The sequence below is a fragment of the Aedes aegypti genome, chromosome 1 (genome assembly GCF_002204515.2).
Source record: "Aedes aegypti strain LVP_AGWG chromosome 1, AaegL5.0 Primary Assembly, whole genome shotgun sequence".
NCBI lineage: Eukaryota > Metazoa > Arthropoda > Insecta > Diptera > Culicidae > Aedes > Aedes aegypti.
The window spans coordinates 45,618,432-45,638,462 of NC_035107.1; the positions used below are offsets into that span (position 1 = coordinate 45,618,432).

At 40.2% G+C, this 20,031-nt stretch overlaps 1 protein-coding gene across 4 annotated transcripts in view; it reads right to left on the reverse strand.

Annotated features, from left to right (window-relative positions):
- The window catches only part of LOC5579479 (nuclear mitotic apparatus protein 1), a 72,955-nt gene that overhangs the window by 32,234 nt on the left and 20,690 nt on the right, over positions 1-20,031 (reverse strand). For all 4 annotated transcript variants that reach the window (XM_021841694.1, XM_021841573.1, XM_021841629.1 and 1 more), the window contains exon 4: positions 6,185-11,614. In XM_021841694.1, the coding sequence (XP_021697386.1) occupies positions 6,185-11,614 (5,430 nt within the window). The remainder of the gene's footprint in view (positions 1-6,184; positions 11,615-20,031) is intronic.

The following is a 20,031-nucleotide window of genomic DNA, read 5'->3' on the forward strand; positions in this document are numbered from 1 at the left end:
TTCATTCAGAGATGCCAATCAGCTTGCTTACTTCGAATTTTCGCGGCTACAAAGCAAAGCCATGCTGAAGATGTCTGGGTTCGAATCCCGGTCGGTCCAAAATCTTTTCGTAAAGGAAATTTCCTTGACTTCCCTGGGAATAGAGTATCAGCGTACCTGCCACACGATACGAATGCGAAAATGGCAACTGTGGCAAAGAAAGCTCTCAGTTAATAACTGTGGAAGTGCTCATAAGAACACTACGCTGAGAAGCAAGCTCTGTCTCAGTGAGTTACCAATGATCCGAGCTAGACAAATTCCTCCACCACCTTGAACTCATCTCCGTCGATCATCACGCGTCTGCCAATGCGAGCTCTATCGCGCTCGATTCCTTCAGCCAGCAGATATTTCGACGTAGTTACCTACAATCCAACCCGTTCTGCCTCACGTTTCAGCCTGGTATACTGTTCAGCAAGCACCTGGAACGTTCTTCCGACAATGTCCACGTCGCCAGCGAAACAGATGAACTGACTCTTCGCGGTCGATGGTATCAAAGGCCGATTGAATAAGGTCGATGAATAGGTGGTGCGTTGGGACTTGATATTCGCGATACTTTCGGAGGATCTGTTGCAACATAAAGATTTGGTCTGTTGTCGATCGCCCGTCCACGACACCGACTTGATAACTTCTCACAAATCGGCTGACGGCGGAAGATGATCTGAGAAAGCACTTGATAGGCTGCGTTAAGAATGATGATTGCTCGATAGTTCTCACATTCTAACTTGTTACACTTTTTGTATATTGGGTATGATATCAATGGTTCAATCGCCGCGACTTGATGTGTCAGAACACATTTAAAACATAAAATTAACACCTTACAATCTTCTAGCCGTTTGTTTACAGTTGGACGGCCATAACTTTTACAAACATCATAATACATACATTTCTACATACAACATGCATAGAAATATCTTCTGGTCATGTGTTGGTAATAGATTTAAGCTTAGTTATAATAGAGTTGTACGCCGTCTTAAAATTGGCAGTGTCTTTCTGTTTGTTTACAACGTTATCATCGCCTCGTATCGTAATGTGAAAAGTTTCTGTTATTAACCCCTCTACCGGCAGCTTCATTTTTTACCGCAAGAAAAAAATTTAAATCGCGATAACTTTTTTGTTTCTCGGTATTTTTGCACCATTTTTTCACAAGTTCTCAAAAAACTCTTCTAGTTTAGGAATCTGTGTCGGTCTTGATGATTGGTGATCTGGTTTTAAAGATATTCCAATATTTCTTGGGGGACCGACATTTTCCATATAAAATGTCTCAGGCGGCCATTTTGTTTTACGTCAACTTATCGAAAAAATAAAACGTGTACTATACAATGCCATGTGATAAGGAGCTACTCTGAAAAAATCATACAAATTGGTTAAGTATTTTTAGAGATATCTAAAAATTACGAAATGAGGTTTTTTGTAGTTTTCAAGAACTTTATTTGGCCAGCGTGGTACCAGCAACATACATGCTCATTACTCAAAGACGGCTGGACCAAAATGCTTCATTTTTTTTCACAACATGCTCTCATTAATGTATTGTTCCGAAGAGTGGATATCCGAATACGATAAAAATAATGTAGCCTGTGATATATACGTAAATTATGTTTACGCGTCGGTCCCCCAAGGAATTTCGGAATATCTCTGGATTCAGATGACCAATGATCAATGTTAATACAGATTCTTAAACTAGGAGAGTTTTTTGAGAACTTGTGAAAAAACGGTGCAAAAATACCGGGAAACAAAAAAGTTATAGCGATTTGAAATTTTTTCTTGCGGTAAAAAATGAAGCTGCCGGTAGAGGGATTAATCTAGTGTAGCTATTCGTAACTTTGTCAAGTATTTTTGTCTTTTCAAAGTCGAAAATATGTCCTTCTTCTATAGTGTCTAAATCAGCATAAGTATAATGTAAAACAAAAAACATATCTGGTACAGGATTGTCACAACATACTATAGAAGAAGGACATATTTTCGACTTTGACAAGACAAAAATACTTGACAAAGTTACGAATAGCTACACTAGCAGAGGCGACTCGTAACCTCACTTTTTACCTGTTCTACGAATCTAAAAACGGATAATTCGACAAATTTAGTTTATAAAACACAAAGTAAATGGTTGTAATCCTCCTCTCTAACAAAGCTCTATTTGTTAGATGCTAATTTGTTGCTGAAAATCCAGAATTTGTAATCGTGGAACAGGTAGATTTGAGGTTAGGGAATCATCACTGTACACTAGATTAATAACAAAAACTTTTCGCATTACGATACGAGGCGATGATAATGTTGTAAACAAACAGAAAAACTCTACCAATTTTAAGACGGCGTACAACTCTATTATAACTAAGCTTAAATCTATTACCAACACTTGACCAGAAGATATTTGTATGTACCTATGTTGTATGTAGAAATGTATGTATTATGATGTTTGTAAAAGTTATGGCCGTCCAACTGTAAACAAACGGCTAGAAGATTGTAAGCAGTCTTCGAAATTGCCTTGGCATTTCGTTGCTTTGATGTATAAAACAAGGAGAAAGAGAATGCACGATCCTTATTTTCCAATCCAACAAGGCTTTGATTTGCTCCAATCATTTCGGTGAAAATACTGCATCATTTATTTGAATCATTTGTGGCTCCTTCGACTTAGCGCACTATGCTGCAGGAGGATAACAAACATTGTTGGTAGGCTTAGCAACCAAGAATGTTTTCTTTTCATTGCAAGGTCAAAAAGTGCTTGTCAGTACCTATCCAGTTGATGAATCGGCGCAATGTATTTCTTCTGATTCCATAAAACTGGGTGCCAAAACGAGGCAATTAAAATTATTGACAGTCTGATCTGCAATGTTTTTAAACATATACAGCGGGGATTCGCTGGTAGGAACACGACTGCCTTCCATCAAGCAAATCCGACCCGTTATTTGGAGCGACTAACAGCTGGTGAAAATGTTCCAGACTAACGCATCTGGAGCGCAAATCCTCACGAAATATGTGCGTACATACACATTTGTTCTATATAGGGATACTTCATTGCGCCGGTACTCAGGCGTCAAATCAGTTTGACATATTTTCTTGGCATTCGAGTGCTTTTAAGTTGGATTTTTTTTTCCAATCAGCGACCATCCAACCATCGAGTCATTCCATGTAGTGGACCCCCAGCGAGCGAATTCCCACTATAAATTGTCTCTTGCCAATAGGAAATATGTTTCTAAGTTATGTGATGATAAGCTAATACTGCAGTACTAGCGGAATACTGACGACATAAATGACCTCAACTAGCGAAAATGTAACTGACCTTTTACATCAAACTATCTTTTTTTTCGTAGAAAGAGCTAATCTTTAAACGAATGATATTACTCATATAAATTATAAATTTATACCCATTAGACATTAGAGTACATTAGACTATAACACATTTATTTATTTACTATACTGTTTACATTGCCCTTTAGATAGGTTTCAAGAAGTTCCAATTGAAAGCTCGCTGAAAATCGCATTTTTGAAAATGGTTGTTTTTATGATTACCGAGGCTGGCAATCCGAGGTCTAAAGTACCGTTTTGACTCATATTCCGAACACTTAAGGCCAACAGTGACTTCAAATACATATGATAGGCATAAATTAGATGATATTTGTGAAAATTGTAATTTATGCGCCAAGCCTAACTGTTAGTTGTTGGGTGTGCCGATAAAATTGTTTGTTTGAATTTGTTTAATATTGTTTTTACGCAAAAGTATGGAACAACATTTTGATTCAAATGCCGAACACTGTGTTCATTCTGTCTCATATTCCGAACACTTTGATTCAAATTCCGAACAGCACGAATAAATCGTATTCAAATGAATAATTTCGCAAATAAATTTATCTAAGCTAGTTTTACTGGTCTCGAACCAAAGAATCGTCACTACTCCCGAGGTATAAAATAGATTTGAATACGTTAACATTGAATTGCAATTGACTGCCATTTACTTGTAATTTTATGACATATATCAGCGAAACATTTCAACCAAATCGCCATACAAAAACCGAGTGTTCTGAATATGAGTCTGTTCGGAATTTGAGACAAAACGGTATGCAGTTTGCGGTGAAATGATTTGAATCAATGATGCATTATTTTTGATCAAGTGAGCACAGGAGCAATTGAAATGAAAAGGCTCGAATCCTAAGCGAAGCATTGATAATTTCAAAGCATGCTTTTCAAAATATTTGTGCAGCAATGATGATCTTTGAAGACTGATTGTAAGGGTTTAATTTTATGTTTTAAATGTTCAAAAATATATTTTAGAGTCCGCAGAAGATGGTCGTAGGCCAGTAAAACGACCGAAACGTCCGGACAATATGGCAATTTATTTGTACGTTACTTCTCACCGAAAACAAATCGATGATTCACTGACATATATTGGGTATATTACTCCCTCCTTTTACTCCTCCGTTAGCTGTTCTGTATCCCAGATCCTAGCTATCAATCGATGCAGACAAGTAGTGCTTCGTTGTTCTTGAGCTGTTTGATAGTATCCTTAACTTCATCTATTGTGGGAGTTGGCACCTCTCCCTCGTTCGCCGTACTGATGAAGCCATTGCTCTTGCTGCCTTGGCCTTCCTCTTCTGCGCCATTCAGGTGTTCATCGTAGTGCTGCTTCCACCATTCAATCACTTCACGTTATTCCGTCAAGATACTTCCATCCTTATTCTGGCATATTTCGGCCTTCGGCACAAAGCCTTTGCGGGATGCATTGAGTTTCTTGTAGAACTTACGCGTTTCTCGAGAACAGTACAGCTACTTCAACTCTTCGCACTCCAACTCTTCCAGGCGGCGCTTTTCATCCCGGAATAGATAAGTTTGCTGTCTTCGCTTCTTCATTGAAATTTTCCTTACTTCATTTTCATTTAAATTTTCCTGTTTGCGAAAAAATATGAATGGTAGTGTTATGGTTGTGCAACCATAGGAACATAGGTCCACGGTGCAAGGGAGCTTAAATTATAAGCTGAACTATTTATTTCGATCATTTTTTGAACAAAATCGAGCTACATAGATAAATAGCTCCTGACCTCCATGTCAAATTTTGCAACGATTTATAGCCAAACGGCCGTAAAAAGTTAACTGTTTTGGATTAAAATTGACTAAAAAGGAATTTGGGGACATTAGTACCGGTTGACATTCCAAAAAGTCCAAAGGTCTTCGAAAAACTAGACATCCGAACGATTCTATTTGAGCTAGGACGAAGGGAATGCGTTACAAATTGTCAAAGCAGCAGCAATTAGAACTTTTTCCCTTTGCTCGGCGGATACGGGCAAATCTTCTGTTATGTGGAAACAGCTATATGTACTTCTGTTCATCGTGAATTTCGTCGTGTCATCAACATCTGTACAGAACATAATGTATACATTGAGGCGTGTGAACCATTCATCAAACAATACAAGCATGTGCCATTCTCTTTATTAATATTCTAAAACGTAATTTTCATAAAACTTTTTAAAATAGTAAAAAACTCAGTCATGCAATAAATATAAAACAATAGCTACTGTACAATTTTCCACCATTTTCAGTGGAACGGCGGTACGACCGGTTTCAAATTGAGCTCCAGATCGGCATCGCTCAACGATCGCTTAATGTAGCCGATCAGCAAAATGTTCACCACCAGAATCATCAGCGGATATTTGATGATTTTGAAAAACGCGCGCTTCCAACGACTTCCACCGATGATGCCGGGGGATGACCGGACACTCGTTTCAAGAGGAGAAGCAGTACGGGTAGGTGTTTCCTCAACAGCAGGTGCAACTGCTGTAGGTTCGGTGGGTGATACCGTAGTTTCCGACGAGGAAGCAATACCCTCAGGAGCACCGTCACAAGTACTAGACACAATAGTAGACTGAACCATCTGGAAGAAAGAGAGCCAAAGAAAGACGTAAGGGTTAACTACAACTTTCGCGAGGCGGATTGCGGGAACTTGAATAAGTTTAACATCATGCAAGGAAAGTGCGATTCAATGGGATAGATATGACTGAACAAATTCCAGATGTTTCATGACTACTATTGCTTCTAGTATGGATGGACTGAAGATGAAAGTATCAAATTCGGAACAACAAGAACATGTATTGTTGCAATGCCAAATGGGGTATACTCTCAACATATTTGACACATGCTTAACCCGTATAGTACTCACCATTTTCTCCTTCATCTTCTCCAGTTTGGATTCGTACTCGATGCGGTAGTCCCTCAACTTGATCTCGTTCTCTTTGATTTCGTTCGTTATCTTCTGCTGCAGTGTCGAACGTTCCTGCTTCCATTGCTGCTCTTTTTCCTCGGTTTTCTCCCGGTGCTTGCTCAATTTCGCCTTCAGGACATCGATGTCCCCGCTGAGCATTTTGTTGAGCTCACGCTCCTTCTGATGTAGCTCTTCCAACTCCTGCACCTTCACCATATACCCTTTGTACTTTTCCAGTTGCTTCAGCAATGTGGATGCCTTCGAATTGTCCTCCAGGTGGCTAATCTCGGTCTTATTCAACGATTCTTCTAGCTTTTCTATCTTCTTGCTTTGCTCGGCATTCTTCAGCTCCAAATTGAGCATCTTCGTTAGCTGCAGTTCGTGGGTTGACTTCAACTTACTGTTTTCGATCTTCAACGAGTGCAGCGACTCCTTGAGGTTTGTAACATCCGAATGGAGTGAGTCCAGTTCTTGCTGTTTCACCTTCAAACTCTCCTTCAGATGTTCCATACTCTCCTGCATGGCCTTCTCTTCGATTTCCTTCTGTTCGATTGCCTCATTCAGTTCCTCCTTTTTGGCTTCCAGCTCAGACTTCTCCACCTTCAAGTGCATAAACTCGCTCGCCAGCGAATCCATCTGCTGGTTCTTTCCGAACAAGTTCTCCATCTCACGCTTCAACTTCTCCATCTGCTTGTCTTGTTCAGCTATTCGTTTCTCCTTGGCCGCCAACTGCGCCTTAGAGCTTTCGTGAGTATGTACTAGCAGAGCATTCTCCGCAGTCGCCTCTTGAAGTTTCTTGTTCAAATTTTGCTGTTTCGCCTGTAACTCCTTGTTGGCTTCCCGTTCGTTCCGATAAGCCTCGTTCACCGTATCGTAGTTTTGCAGTTGCTGTATCAACCGCCGATCCACGTCGGCTTTTTCCTCCTTGACCGCATCCAACTCGGTCTCGATCCTACGCTTATCGTCCTGAATCGTCTCCAGTTCGTTTTGCAACCGGATCAACTGGGTTTCGATTTCGTCCTTCTCGGTGACGACCGACTCGAAATCGGTAACCTTCTCCTCCAGGTGCGACTGAATACGTTTGACTTTCTCCAGCCCCTCGGTCAGATGGTGAATTTCCGTGTCCTTCGCATCGATGGAAGTTTGCTGTTTGGCGACTTGGGCTTTCAGGTCGGAAAGCTGCTGGATGAGTTGCTGGTTTGCGGATTCGGCGTTCGTTCGTTCGATTTCCAACTGATGCAGTTGATGTTCGAGGCGGATTTTTGATTCGCTGGCTTCGCTGAGACTGGCAGCCAAATCTTCCGCTTTCCGTTCCGTGGCTTGGCAGAGTTCCCTCTCGTGGTCGAAGTCATCTTGCAGTTTACGTATTTGCATTTCGAGGGAACTCTTAGCGGCGTTGAGTTGATCTACGTTTAGGCTCAGCTCGGCGGCCTTGGCTTCAGAAGCAGTTAACAACTCGGTTGCCGAACGGATTTCTTGCTCTTTCGCATGAACTTCTTGTTCCTTTGCTTTCAGTTCCAACGACCGGCTGTTCAGTTCGCCAGTCAATTGTTTGACTTCAGCCTCCCGATTGGAACTTTCAGTTAGTACTTGCTGTAAACGCTTCGCAAGCTCCTGTTGTTCGGTTTGGATGCTTTCAATGTTCCTCGACTGCTGCAAGATCACGTCTTCTTTCTGTGATCGGACCAATTCCAAGTCTTTTGTACGTTCCACTAGCTTTTCAGACACCACAGCTGATTCGCGCTCCTTAGTTTTCAGGATTGCCTCCACTTCTTGTAGTTGACTGCTAGTTTGCTTGATCTCTGCACTGAGTTCCTCCACCTTAGCTTCCGATTGAGTCAATTCTGTCGCCAGTTTCTTTGTCTCGACCTCCATTGCTTCAATTTCCTGTTTCGACGCCTGAAGTGCCTTCGACAAATCTTGTACTTCCTGTCGCAGTTGTTTGTTGGTTTCATTACCGTTTGAAACTTGACTTTGAAGGTTCTTTTTGCTTTCTTCCAAAGTGCGAACGTTCTCCTTCAATTCTTCGATAGTCTTGTTGTTCGAATGCAGCTCTTCGCTCAAGCTTGACCACTCGCCTTCCAGCTTCATTTTCTCCGATCGCAATTCATCGATCAGTTTCGATAGCTCAACAACCTTGCTCTCCACCGCCCCTTTGTCACTGAGCGCACATTCCAGACCCGTTTTCGTCTCCTCCAATTCCGCTACCTTACCGGCTAGAGCGCCCCGCTCCTCATCGATCGCAGCCAACTTCTCCTGCAACGCGTCACGTTCCTCGCCTAGAGCCGCTATCGTGATCTCCTGCCGTGCCTTCTCATTCGCCGCATCTTCACGTTCCTTCGACAGCTGCTTCAACAACTTTCCACACTGCTCGTCCAGGGATCCCTTATCGTGCTCGATCCGTTCGACTTCTGCTTGCAGTCGGCACTTCTCCTCGCGCAACGTATCTCGATCTTCTTCCGCCATCGCTATTGACTCAGTCAACTCTTCCACTTTCTCGACGAGCTCTTGTTTCTCAGCGTTCTGCCTGATCAGTATCGCTTCCTTTTCTTCGGTGACTCGACCGAGTTCTTCCGCAACTGCCAGTAGTTTCGAGTTAAGATCCTCGAGCTGACAGGACAACTCGTCGGACTTCTCCTGCTGTTCCTCGAGCTTTTGCTGTATGGTGGATTTGGTCTGCCGAACGGTTGCTAGAACCGTTGCCAACTCTTGAACCTTCTCGCTTAGCAGTTCCTTTTCGCGACTCAGTCGCGATATTGTCTCGGTACGTTCCTCGAGCGTCGCTCGATTCTCTTCCAATGCTTCCTCCACGCGAGATTTATCCTGTTCTAGTTGCGATAGTTCTTCTCGTACTGCTAGCAGTTGAGCTTCCAGTGCAGCCTTCGCTTCACAGTTGCTGGCCGTCTTTTGTTTCTGTTCTTCTAAATCGGCTTGCAATTCCTTCATGTCGACTTCCAGTCGCGCACACTTGACCTCCATCTCGTCGCGTTCATTAGATACGCACTTGAACTGCTCCAACTTTTCGATGAGCTGAACTTGCAGATCGGACTGAGCTTTGTTCATCTGCTTGTTTTTTTGTTCTAGTTTCTCATAGCACGCGGCAGCTTCTTCGATCTGTTTTTGAAGCTCCTTCTCGCGCTGACTACCGTCACCGAGCAATCTAATTCTCTCAGCTTCGAGTTCGGCACAGCTTCCTTCCAGCTCTTTGATTCTGTTACCATTCAAATCGACTCGCACTTCCATTTCCGCGAGTTGTTCCTCCAGACCGACACTTCGCTCCTCTACTGCCGTCTTCTCCAACCGCAGTTCCTGCACCGTCTGTTGCAACGCCTTCTCTGCTTCGAGCAGTTTATCATTCTCCGTCTGTAGGATCTCGAACTCCCGTATCATCTTGCCCAAGTTGTCCTCCAACTGGGCTTTCTCCAAACGCAGTTTGAACTGGTACGCGGAGAGTTTCGTCAGTAAGGCCGCGAACTCGCCGAGCTTTGCTTCAAGAGTGCCGATTTTGCTCACATATTGACCTTCCAGTTGAGTGATCTTCTCCTGAACCAATTCAAGCCCAGTGAGGAGAGATCGATTGGCGGCGGATAGAATTTGTTGCTCTTTTCGTGAAGCATCCAGCTGCTGCTGCTGATCGATGATTTGAGCGTTGAGTGACTGCTGAGTTTCCTTCGACTGATCGGCTTCATCGGCAAGCAGTTGCTGCAGGTTTTGTAATTGCAGTTCTAGGTTCTGAATCGTTTTGGAATGTTTGCCTAACTCATTGCATTGTTCTGCAAGGGCTTCTTCCAATATGAGCTTTTCCTGTTGAAGATTATCTCGATGTTCTGTGAGTTTTTGACTTTCAAGATTCGCTTTCTCAAGTTTCTTGATTGTTTCCTGCAACATCTCACTTTCTTCGGACAATTTTTGTTGAATATCCGTAAGATTGACTGCCAGTTGCTCTTTTTCACTGGCAGTCTCTAGCTGAAGTTGCATCGCACTCTGAAGCTCAACTTGCTGTTTCTCCAAATTTGTTTGGAGCTCCTCAATGGTATCCTTAGCGCACGACAGCTCGTGATCTCGAGATTTCATCTCATCCCTAACGCTTCGAAGCGTTTCCTCACAAGATTGGAAGTCTTCGGACATTTCGGTGAGTTTGCTTTGCGATTCTAGAAGCTCAGCAGACAATCCTTGAATGTTCTCCTCCAGATCGGCTTTCAATTTTTCCAGCGAGGTAACGCAATTACCTTTCTCTTCCAACGCTTTTTCACTTTCACTCAACTGTTCGCTTAGTCGCCTTAACTTCTTCTCCGATTCTACATGTAGTTCTTTCATCTCCTTCAGCCGCATTTCACTGACACTGATGTGTTTTTCCAAGCCAACTTTTTCCATTGTGATCTTCATGTTCATGCCCGTCAAACGTTCTTTGTCCTCCTTCAATGTTCGCACACGTTCTTTCAGATCGTCCATCTTGTCGAACCACGAGGAGAAGTCACTGCCCTCGTAATCTTCGTTCAGCGACAGCATTAAATAGTCAATCTTCGCCGTCAGCGATTCGTGCTCTCCCTTCAAGCTATTGAACTCAACATTCAACGTGAGATTCTGCTGACTCAAGGCATCCTTCTCCGATATCAACTTCAACAAATCGCGCTTCTGCCTGTTCACATCTTCGTCCAGAGCTTGATTTTTCCGCTGATATTCGTTCGCTGTCTGCTTCACCAGCTCCAGCTGCCTTTCAATATCCGCCGAATGCCGCTCAAGATTTTCCAGCACCTCCGTGCGAGCCAGAAGTTCCGTCTTCAACGCCCGCACATCCTTTTCCAGTGCGTCGCTTTTCTCCTCCAGCATCTCCTTGCTTTCCTTGAACTTCCCCAGCTCCTCGAACAACGACTCATAGCACGACTTGAAAATGTTCATCTTCTCCACAAATCCAACATCCTGTGGATTCGCACTTCCGTACGGCATCGCTCCGACAAGGTCACCGTACAATCGGAAGAAGCTCCCGACCAGGCCGGAAACCCGAACCTTCTCCTGTTCGATTATCTCCAGCGAACGCTTCAGCAGACAGTTCTCCGCTTCCTTCTCCTTCAGCTGCACATCGACAACCGCATGGGCCATGTTCTCCGGCGTAATGTTGTAGCTTCGGCCGGTTCCGTTGCCGTTGCTGCTGCCACCGGAACTCAGTTCCATCATCCCGTCGAACGAGGTGTTCAAGTTCTCCGGCAGGGGTCCGCTCTGCTTGAAGCGACTCTCCTCGATGAAGCGCTGCAGTTCCTCGTTGTTTTCGCGCAGGCACTTGATCACCTCGTCCTTCTCGGCGATGCACTCCGACAGCGATCCGAGCGAGTTCTCCAGCTCATGGATTTGGTCCTTGAGCTTGACGATCTGCACGTTGCGGTAGTTGATCTGTTTTGGGGGAAAGGAAGAAGAGTGTTGAGAGAGGAAAAGAAGAGTTAGAACCACTGATGTTAAGTAGCAGCTATAAATTTGACTTGGATATTTAAAGCAATTTTCAACAGAAGTTTTGAGTAACGTTTAACGACAGCTCTATAGTAACTGTCAACGAAAGTTTGGAAAACGTTCAGTGAAGGTTTGAGCAGTACAAAGTGGAACAACAACTTTTAGCAAAAACTTGAGCAACTTTCAGTGAATGTTTGATCAATTTTAAGAAAAAGTTTGAACAGATTTATGCAAAACTTTAAGAACAGTTTGAGTCTTAGAAGTTTCCCAAACTGCCTCTTAGAATTTTCCAGAAATTCCTTTTGGAAGTTTCTAAAACTTCCTCTTGGAAGTTTCCCAAACTTCTTCTTGGAAGTGTCCCAAACTTCCTATAGGAAGATTCCCGATCTTCCTCTTGGAAGTTTCACAAACTTCAAAATTTTTTTTAATTGCACAAACTTCCTCTTGGAAATTTCCCAAACTTCATCTTGGCAGTTTCCTAAACTTCATCTTGGAAGTTCTCCAAACTTCATCCTGGAAGCATCACAAATGTCCCCTTGAAAGTTTTCAAAACTTGATCTTGGTTTACCAAACAGCATCTTGTAAGTTTCCAAACTTTTCTATTGAAAGTTTCTCAAACTTTCTCTTCCTTTCCAAACTATCCCTTGGAAATGTTTTAAGTTTCCTCTTTTACAAACTTGCCGTTGGAGTTTTCCAAAATTTGAAAGTTTTTCAAATTCCACTTGGAGATTTCTCAAACTTGCTCCTGGAAGTTTCCCGAACTTCCTCTTCGAAGATTCTTGAAACTTCTTTTTGGAATTTTCCCAAAATTTCCACTCTTGGAATTTTAACAAACTTCCTCTTGGAAGTTCCTCAAATCTCCTTTTACAAATTTCAGAGTAAAATCCAGAAAGAACTTTGGAACAATTCCAAGAGGGAGTTTAGAAAACATCTAAGAAGAAGTTTGAAAAACTTCCAAGAGGAATTCTGGGAAACTTCCAAGAGTAATTTTGAGAATCTTCCAAGAGGAAGTTTGGGAAACTTCCTAAAGGGAAATTCGAAAACTTGCAAGAGAAAGTTTTCGAATTTCCCTTAAGGAAGTTTCTCAAAATTACTCTTGGAAGATTTCCGATTTTCCTTTTGGAAGTTTCCCAATCTTCCTCTTGGAAGTTTCCCAATCTTCCTCTTGGAAGTTTCCCAAACTTCCTCTTGGAAGTTTCCCAAACTTCCTTTTGAAAGTTTTCCAAACTTCCTCTTGGAAGCTTCACAAACTTCTCCTTGAAAGCTTCCCAAACTTGCGCTTGGTTTCCCAAACAGCATCTTGGAAGTTTCCTAACTTTTCTATTGAAAGTTTCTCAATCTTCCTCTTGGAAGTTTTCCAAACTGTCTCTTAAAAGTTTTCCAAACTTCCCCTTGGAAATTTTCAAAACTTCCTCTTGGAAGCTTTACAAACTTTCCGTCGGAAGTTTCCCAAAATTTCTCTTGGAAGTTTATTAAACTTGCTCTTGAAAGTTTCTCAAACTTGCTTTTGGAAGTTTCTCAAACTTGCTTTTGGAAGTTTCCCGAACTTCCTCTTCGAAGCTACCCAAACTTTCCTCTTGGAAGTTTCTAAAAATTTTACTTAAATTTTGATGTTATGTATGAGTTTTTTTTTTGTTTTGGATTTTAGCCTCGGAAGTGGCCATTCATCCTTTAAAATTTTATTTCTAAACAATGTCTTAGCTACAGTTCATAATTTGTTGATTAATTCAGTTTTCCTCAAGAAATTTTCCAATTTTTTCTCGTTTTCTTCTTCGTTTGTTAAAATATTACCTATAGTTAACCCTAGTTCACATTCCTTCCTTTGATCTTCGTAAGCCCTACAGTCCAAAAGCAGGTGGGTATGTATGAGTAACATGAAGCAAAAGTTGAGCAAGTTTTTAGCAAACCTTTTAAAATAATTCAAGCTTCTTAGATTTAAAAAATGTTGCAACTTTCAGCGGAAATTTGAGCGACGTTCAGAGTAAGTTCGATCATCTTTTAGCGTGAAAAGTTGTTGGCGGAAATATTAACAACTTAACGGAAGCTTGATAAATTTTTAGTTTAGTTTTAGTTTAGAAAATTGCTGAAACCTAAAGCAACCTAAAATAGAAGTTTGAGCAACCATCAGCGAAGTTTTGAGTACTTGAAGTGAGAATTTGAGTGTAAGTGTGAGTGGAAGTACAGCAAAAGTGTCAGGCATTTTCAGCTATTTCAGCAACGTTCAGTTATCTTTTGTTCAGCTCTGGGCGAAAGGTGCAAAGATTTGAGAAACCTATAGCTTACGCTGTGGCATTAGACTGATGCAAATTTTGAAGTTTTTGCTCCCCTATGCTTAATCGACGTCAATTATGATGAAAATCATTCTCCCAAAATTTGTAGTGATTAGGAGGAAATTTGACTGTGCACACGCCATTTGAAGTTTATATGGAAATTACTATGGAAAACGCAAACCTTTTGTGTTCAGTCTTGTAACTGCTCGTCATAATAATCTATGGAAAAGTGAACACACTCATCTCATGTGAAAACTTCCCAGCTACAACTTTGCCGAAGACCACATGACTTAAGGATAATTTGTTAATATTGATAACAAAGTCTTAATCATGCTGAGATGATCATTCAATTACTTTCAGAGCAACACTGCTTATTTGCTGTAGAACATAGTAACCTGGATTACTTTGATCTATTCTTCCCGCCAGGAGCACCACTGTTGCCTGCCGAACAGTTGGTGAAGCATGCTACATGCAAACCAACTTTATGATGATGAATAACAATTTATCCTGATGTCTAATCGAAAAGTGGTCTTCGGCAAAGTTGTAGCTAAGAGGATTTCACATTAAAAGAATTTGTTCACTTTTCCAAAAAATATTATGACGGAGAGATAGAGAGCTGAACACAAAAGATTGGCCTTTTTCATAGTAATCTCCATATAAACTTCAAATGGTGTGTGCACAGTCAAATTTCTTCCGAATCACTTCAAACTTTGGGAGGATGCTATTTACCATAATTAAAATCGTTTAAGCATAGGGGAGCAAACATTTCAAAATTTGCATCACTCTACTGTGGCATCCTATAGTGAAAGTTTCAATAACCTAAAGTTTAAGTAACCTAAACCAAAAACTCGAGCAACTATTATGAATGAAAGTGAGCAACTTTCAGCGAAAATTTGGGTGTTTCTTATCGAAGGTTTAAGAAACTTTTAGCGAATCTTTTATTTATTTATTTATTTATTTATTTTAACAAAAAATTTGGAAGAGGGAAAAACCCCTTTGAGTGATTTTCTTTCAAAATACTTCTCAAAAGGGCGCAAAACCTCTTCATCTTTTCAAAAACGTTATAAAATAAGACTAGACTACTTATAAAGTAAAGGCTCAACCGGAAATAATCCATAACAGAGCCAAGATCTTGAAGGGAGAACATCAATAAGCTGTGGTGGCCAACGGACAAACGATGAGATAGATTTCTTGAACTCTGAAAAGATAATTGAAAAAGGCGGTATCATACAACATAACAAATTTCATTTAAATACTCAAAAATAATTTTCATCATAGAAAGAGATTTACTGCCAATAATATCACGAATGGATGAAGGTACAGAGTGGCCTAATGTTTGACAATGATCAAGAATTTTCTTTCTAGGTAAAACATAATTCTTGCAATGAAAAATAATGTGATCAATATCTTGATAAGACTCGCCACAGTCACATAAATTAGAATCTACAATATTAATGCGATATAAATGGCTATTGCAAATATAATGATTAGATATAAGCCTAGAAAAAAGGCAAATGAAATTTCTACCAGAAGATAAATACTTAAACCAGGGATTTTTATTGACATTTGGGCAAATGGAATGACACCAACGACCTTTATCACTAGAATTCCAGTCAATTTGCCAGAAGTTCATTGTGACTCTTTTCAATTTTGAAAAACATTCTGGATAAAAAATATCACGATTGAAAATAATACCTCGAGTTGCACCCATCTTAGCTAAACAATCGGCTTGCTCGTTACCAAATATTTGACAATGAGCTGGAACCCAGACAAATTTAATCACGAATCCTTGATTATGTAAATTATACAACAAACTTCTCAACAATAATAACAAATGGTGTGTCTTATAATGAAAATTAATGGATTTAATAGCATTTATACAACTCATACTATCAGTACATATAATGAAAACATTTGGAGAGCACTCTTTAATTAAGTTACATGTAAAATACAAAGCAATCAATTCGGCAATAAAAATGGAACAAGGAGATTGCAATTTGAAAAAATGTGTAACGTCTACATGATAGACACCAAAACCAGCATTATTATTAATGAGCGATCCATCTGTATAAAATATTTGCTTTCTATCAAATCCATTAAATTTACGCTCTAATAATAAATTTGAAAAATGATGATGCACATGATTTGGAATTTGTTTCAATTCCACGTGTAAAGATAAATCAATCAAAGGATGGAAAGAGTGGAATCTTTTGGCAACGTGGAAGTTGAAGCAACCATCAGAAAATAGCGAAAGTTTGAAAAACTTTCAGCTAAAATTTGAATTATTTTTCGTGAATGTTTGGACAACTTTAAACAAAAGTTTGAGCTTCATCTTAGGAATTTTGTTTTGGCATAAGTTACAGCAAAAATAGCAAGAGTTTGTGTAATTTTTAGCGATAGTTTGATTCACTTTTTATCGGAAGTTTAAAATTAGATAACCTTGTAACGAGTATTTGAACCAGAGTCTATAAATGAATTGCGCGAAGAGTGAAACCAAATCTACCTATCGAGCCTGTGTGGTATTAACTCGCTGTATTGTAACCCTTTGCTCCCAATGGCATTATGATAACTCTTAGCGACAACATAGTAGGCAAAGAATGTAAAGATAACACCCAATTGTAAATAAGGCTAAGGCTATCTAGTAGGCATAGCGTAAACCAACACGTCACTCTTCCAGTAACGTCAAAAGCAGCGCGTCGTAATTTAGGTGGTGCTCCCGTTTGCCAACATCAATTATCAACCCCACAGAGCCGACCAGCAAAACAGATAGGGGCCGTTTTCGGAGGCGAAGATGAACAATAATTCAAAGAAGTCTCTTCGCGCAACTTTCTGTATATAGACTCTGATTTGAACAACTATCAGCGAACGTTTGAACCATTTTAGTGAAAGTTTTAAGCTACGGTTTAGCAACGTTTGAACGCCTTTAAGTAAAAGTTCAGCAACAAAAAACGAAAGTTAGAGCGATTTTCAGTGAAAATCTGAACAATTTTCAACGATAGTTTGAACAGTTTTCAGCAAACTATTGCTGAATATGTTTAAAACACTTACATCGAAAGCAACTTTTAGAATTTATTCGAGTACTTACAGTTTACTGACATTGTGAACAACTTCCAACGAACGTTCGACCAGCTTCATCAGAAATTTACGGACCTTCCATAAAAAGTTTGAACAACCTCCAGAAGGAGTTACAGCAGAATTGTTAGTAAATATCAGAAGTTTTGGTAAACCTACACCGTGTCCAGTATATTCTCATACAAATTCGAGATAATGTTACTTTGCGCTTGTTTAACTGACATCATTGGTAATAATATTTTTTGAAAGTGGTTATAATACTGATTCACTACAGGAAATATTTTGGAAATATTTCAATTATAAACTTATTTTATCAACTTAAGAATTTACGAAGAATATTTCCAGCGGCACGCTCATAGGCAGAGCCCAATTTCAATCTGCAGTTATCGCACATATATTTATCAAATTTTATCAATATTTATCTATTCAAAACGCAATATGATTAACTTAAAGTTTCTTTTTTTTTTTTTTTTTTTTTTTGTCGGTAGCGATAGGGGTAGTACTGGCACTTTTAATCTGCCCTAAGCTCCTTCCCAGCATTTGCTTTTATAAGCCTCTATTGCGTTCATCACACAGACGTTCCTAAGCAATGTTGCTAAAATGGTCACTGTGTACCCTAGCAGCAATCAGCCCTTACCGTAGTTTTGCAGTCTAGTAGTTCAGACTACTATCAAACTATGATAAGGACTGAAATGCTACTAGAGTGGTTAAAGTGAAGAACGAAATAGTTTTATTAAAAGGTCCTCATTCCCCATTTTATTTTATCATCCACTGTCACATAATTTCCTCACTTTTGCTGTCGTCACTTTTGTTTTTGACACTAGCACTTCTATATCCGATTATCATGTATGAACTTTCGTTATCACTTTCCACTATCAAAGCTAAAAGTTTCACCAATATTACATCACGCCACTTTCATACCAATTTATTTTATTGCCAATAATTGAAGGATGTTTATTTTTTTACTATTTCATTGAACTACGAATTATCACAACGACCGTAACAAAAAAAAATACTTCGATCACTTCTATTGCACTCGCTGTTATTATGAACACTGTCCTTGTAAAAGTGTAAAGAACTAGGCAATAGTGTTTTTGTTTAAAGAAATAAGTGCAAAATGCATACTGATATTATTATGTCTGTGGTATTCACGTAACCCTCACAATCACTTCAAATTCAATTTCAAAAGTTCATCATCACTATGCAATTCATCAAGTATCATTATCACCCTCACAATCATTAATTTTATAACGACGAATGTTACACAAAAACTCACCGAATAATCACTTTTAAGTCACATAACAAAAAGTTGGATCATGCGTTAGCTTCGAAACCTATCCACCATTACCGATTAGTACAAAGGATGCTACAATTCATTTAACAAACTGCAACAACAAGTAGTGGTGCATAAGTAACTACTGAGCCCTGGCGGTCCCTCCATTCGAAGAGTACCTGATAATATGCAGAAACATATTAGCAGATCCTCAGCCTGCAAGCAGCCGTTTCATGATAAATCATGATCCGTTAGAGGTGTGCCAAAGTATTGGGAAGGTGATATTTTATACAGACGGATATTATTTTACGGTGCACCTTCACTTTGGCACCGTCAATCCCCATGATCCAGGCCAGGGGATTAACTTAAAGTTTCTGAAACTTTTTTGTGAATGCTCTGATTTTCACATTGTAAACCAGACCAATATGAACAAAAATTCATTTTAAGTGCAAAACACGACTTCAATGGACATTTCATCACTTATCATAGCAATTTTTTCTTATTCATAAAACAAGCTATTCTACGTTAGTATAATACTACCAGACTACAATGAAATACTACAACATTGGATTATCCTACATTCAGTAAAGTTATACCAAAGAAAAGAAAAAGTGTATGAGAATATATTGGACACAGTGTAAAGCGGAAGTTTGAGCTATTACAAACTCCAGTTTGAACATTATCCAGCGAAAAAGTGAACAAAATTTATTGAAAATTTGAGTAACGCAGGGCAAAGGTCGGTTCAGGATCTTTTCGAAATGAAAATTTCCCTGACTTCCCTGGGCTTAGAGTATAATCGTATCTGCCCCACGATATTTATACGAATGCGGAAATGGCAAGTTTGGCTTTGAACACTAAGCTGAGAAGCAGGCTCTGTCCAAGTGAGGATATAATGCCAATAAGAAGAATAAGGAGAAGAAGTAGAAGAAGAAGAAGAGCGAAAGTATAGCAAACTTCATCAAAAGTTTATGTTGATTCTTTGAGATTGAGTAAGTGATAGCGTAAATTTCAACGATACTTTGGGCAATTCTATGCGCTAGTTCAAGCAATCTTAAATAGGATACTTTATTGAAAAACTTTGTACTAAAAATAACCTTCAGCACTTTGATCAAATCACAGTTCGATTTTAACCTTTACATACCCGATCCCAGTAAATGGCTGGGCATGGCGTACCATTGGTACCTCGCGTACCTGCAGGAATAAAATAGACCCCTTTGTGCGGTCCTTAGCCTCTTGCCCAGCAACTCCTATCCCTACCTCCTCGTGGTACTGGCCGGGGTACGAGTAACCTTGGGGAAGATCGGGTAACCAACCCCCGGTGGGAACTTTGGTCGTATGCTGACAGGGAAGGGGGGGTTTGCTTTTGCTTTTGCCTTTGCAAACCTGGAGCGTCTGTACTCCATGTTAGGAGCGACTCACAACAGCGTCTGTTCCCCATGTCAGGGGCGGCTGATCATCGTCCGAGTGCCAGAGAAGGACTCTAAGCTAAACTGCGCACTATGGCCCTCCGAACATTTAGGGGGAATGGTCCTCCGGAAATCTAGGGGGTTGGTGTCAGGCCCTGCAAGCCAACCGTAAAAACACATCAGCACAGGAACGTCAACGAGAGAATACAGACCGGAACAATCGGCAAAGACCACAGCGACGAAAAAGGACTAGCGATTGGAAACTCGGTACGTGGAACTGCAAATCTCTCAACTTCATTGGAAGTACTCGCATACTCTCCGAAGTACTGAAGACCCGCGGTT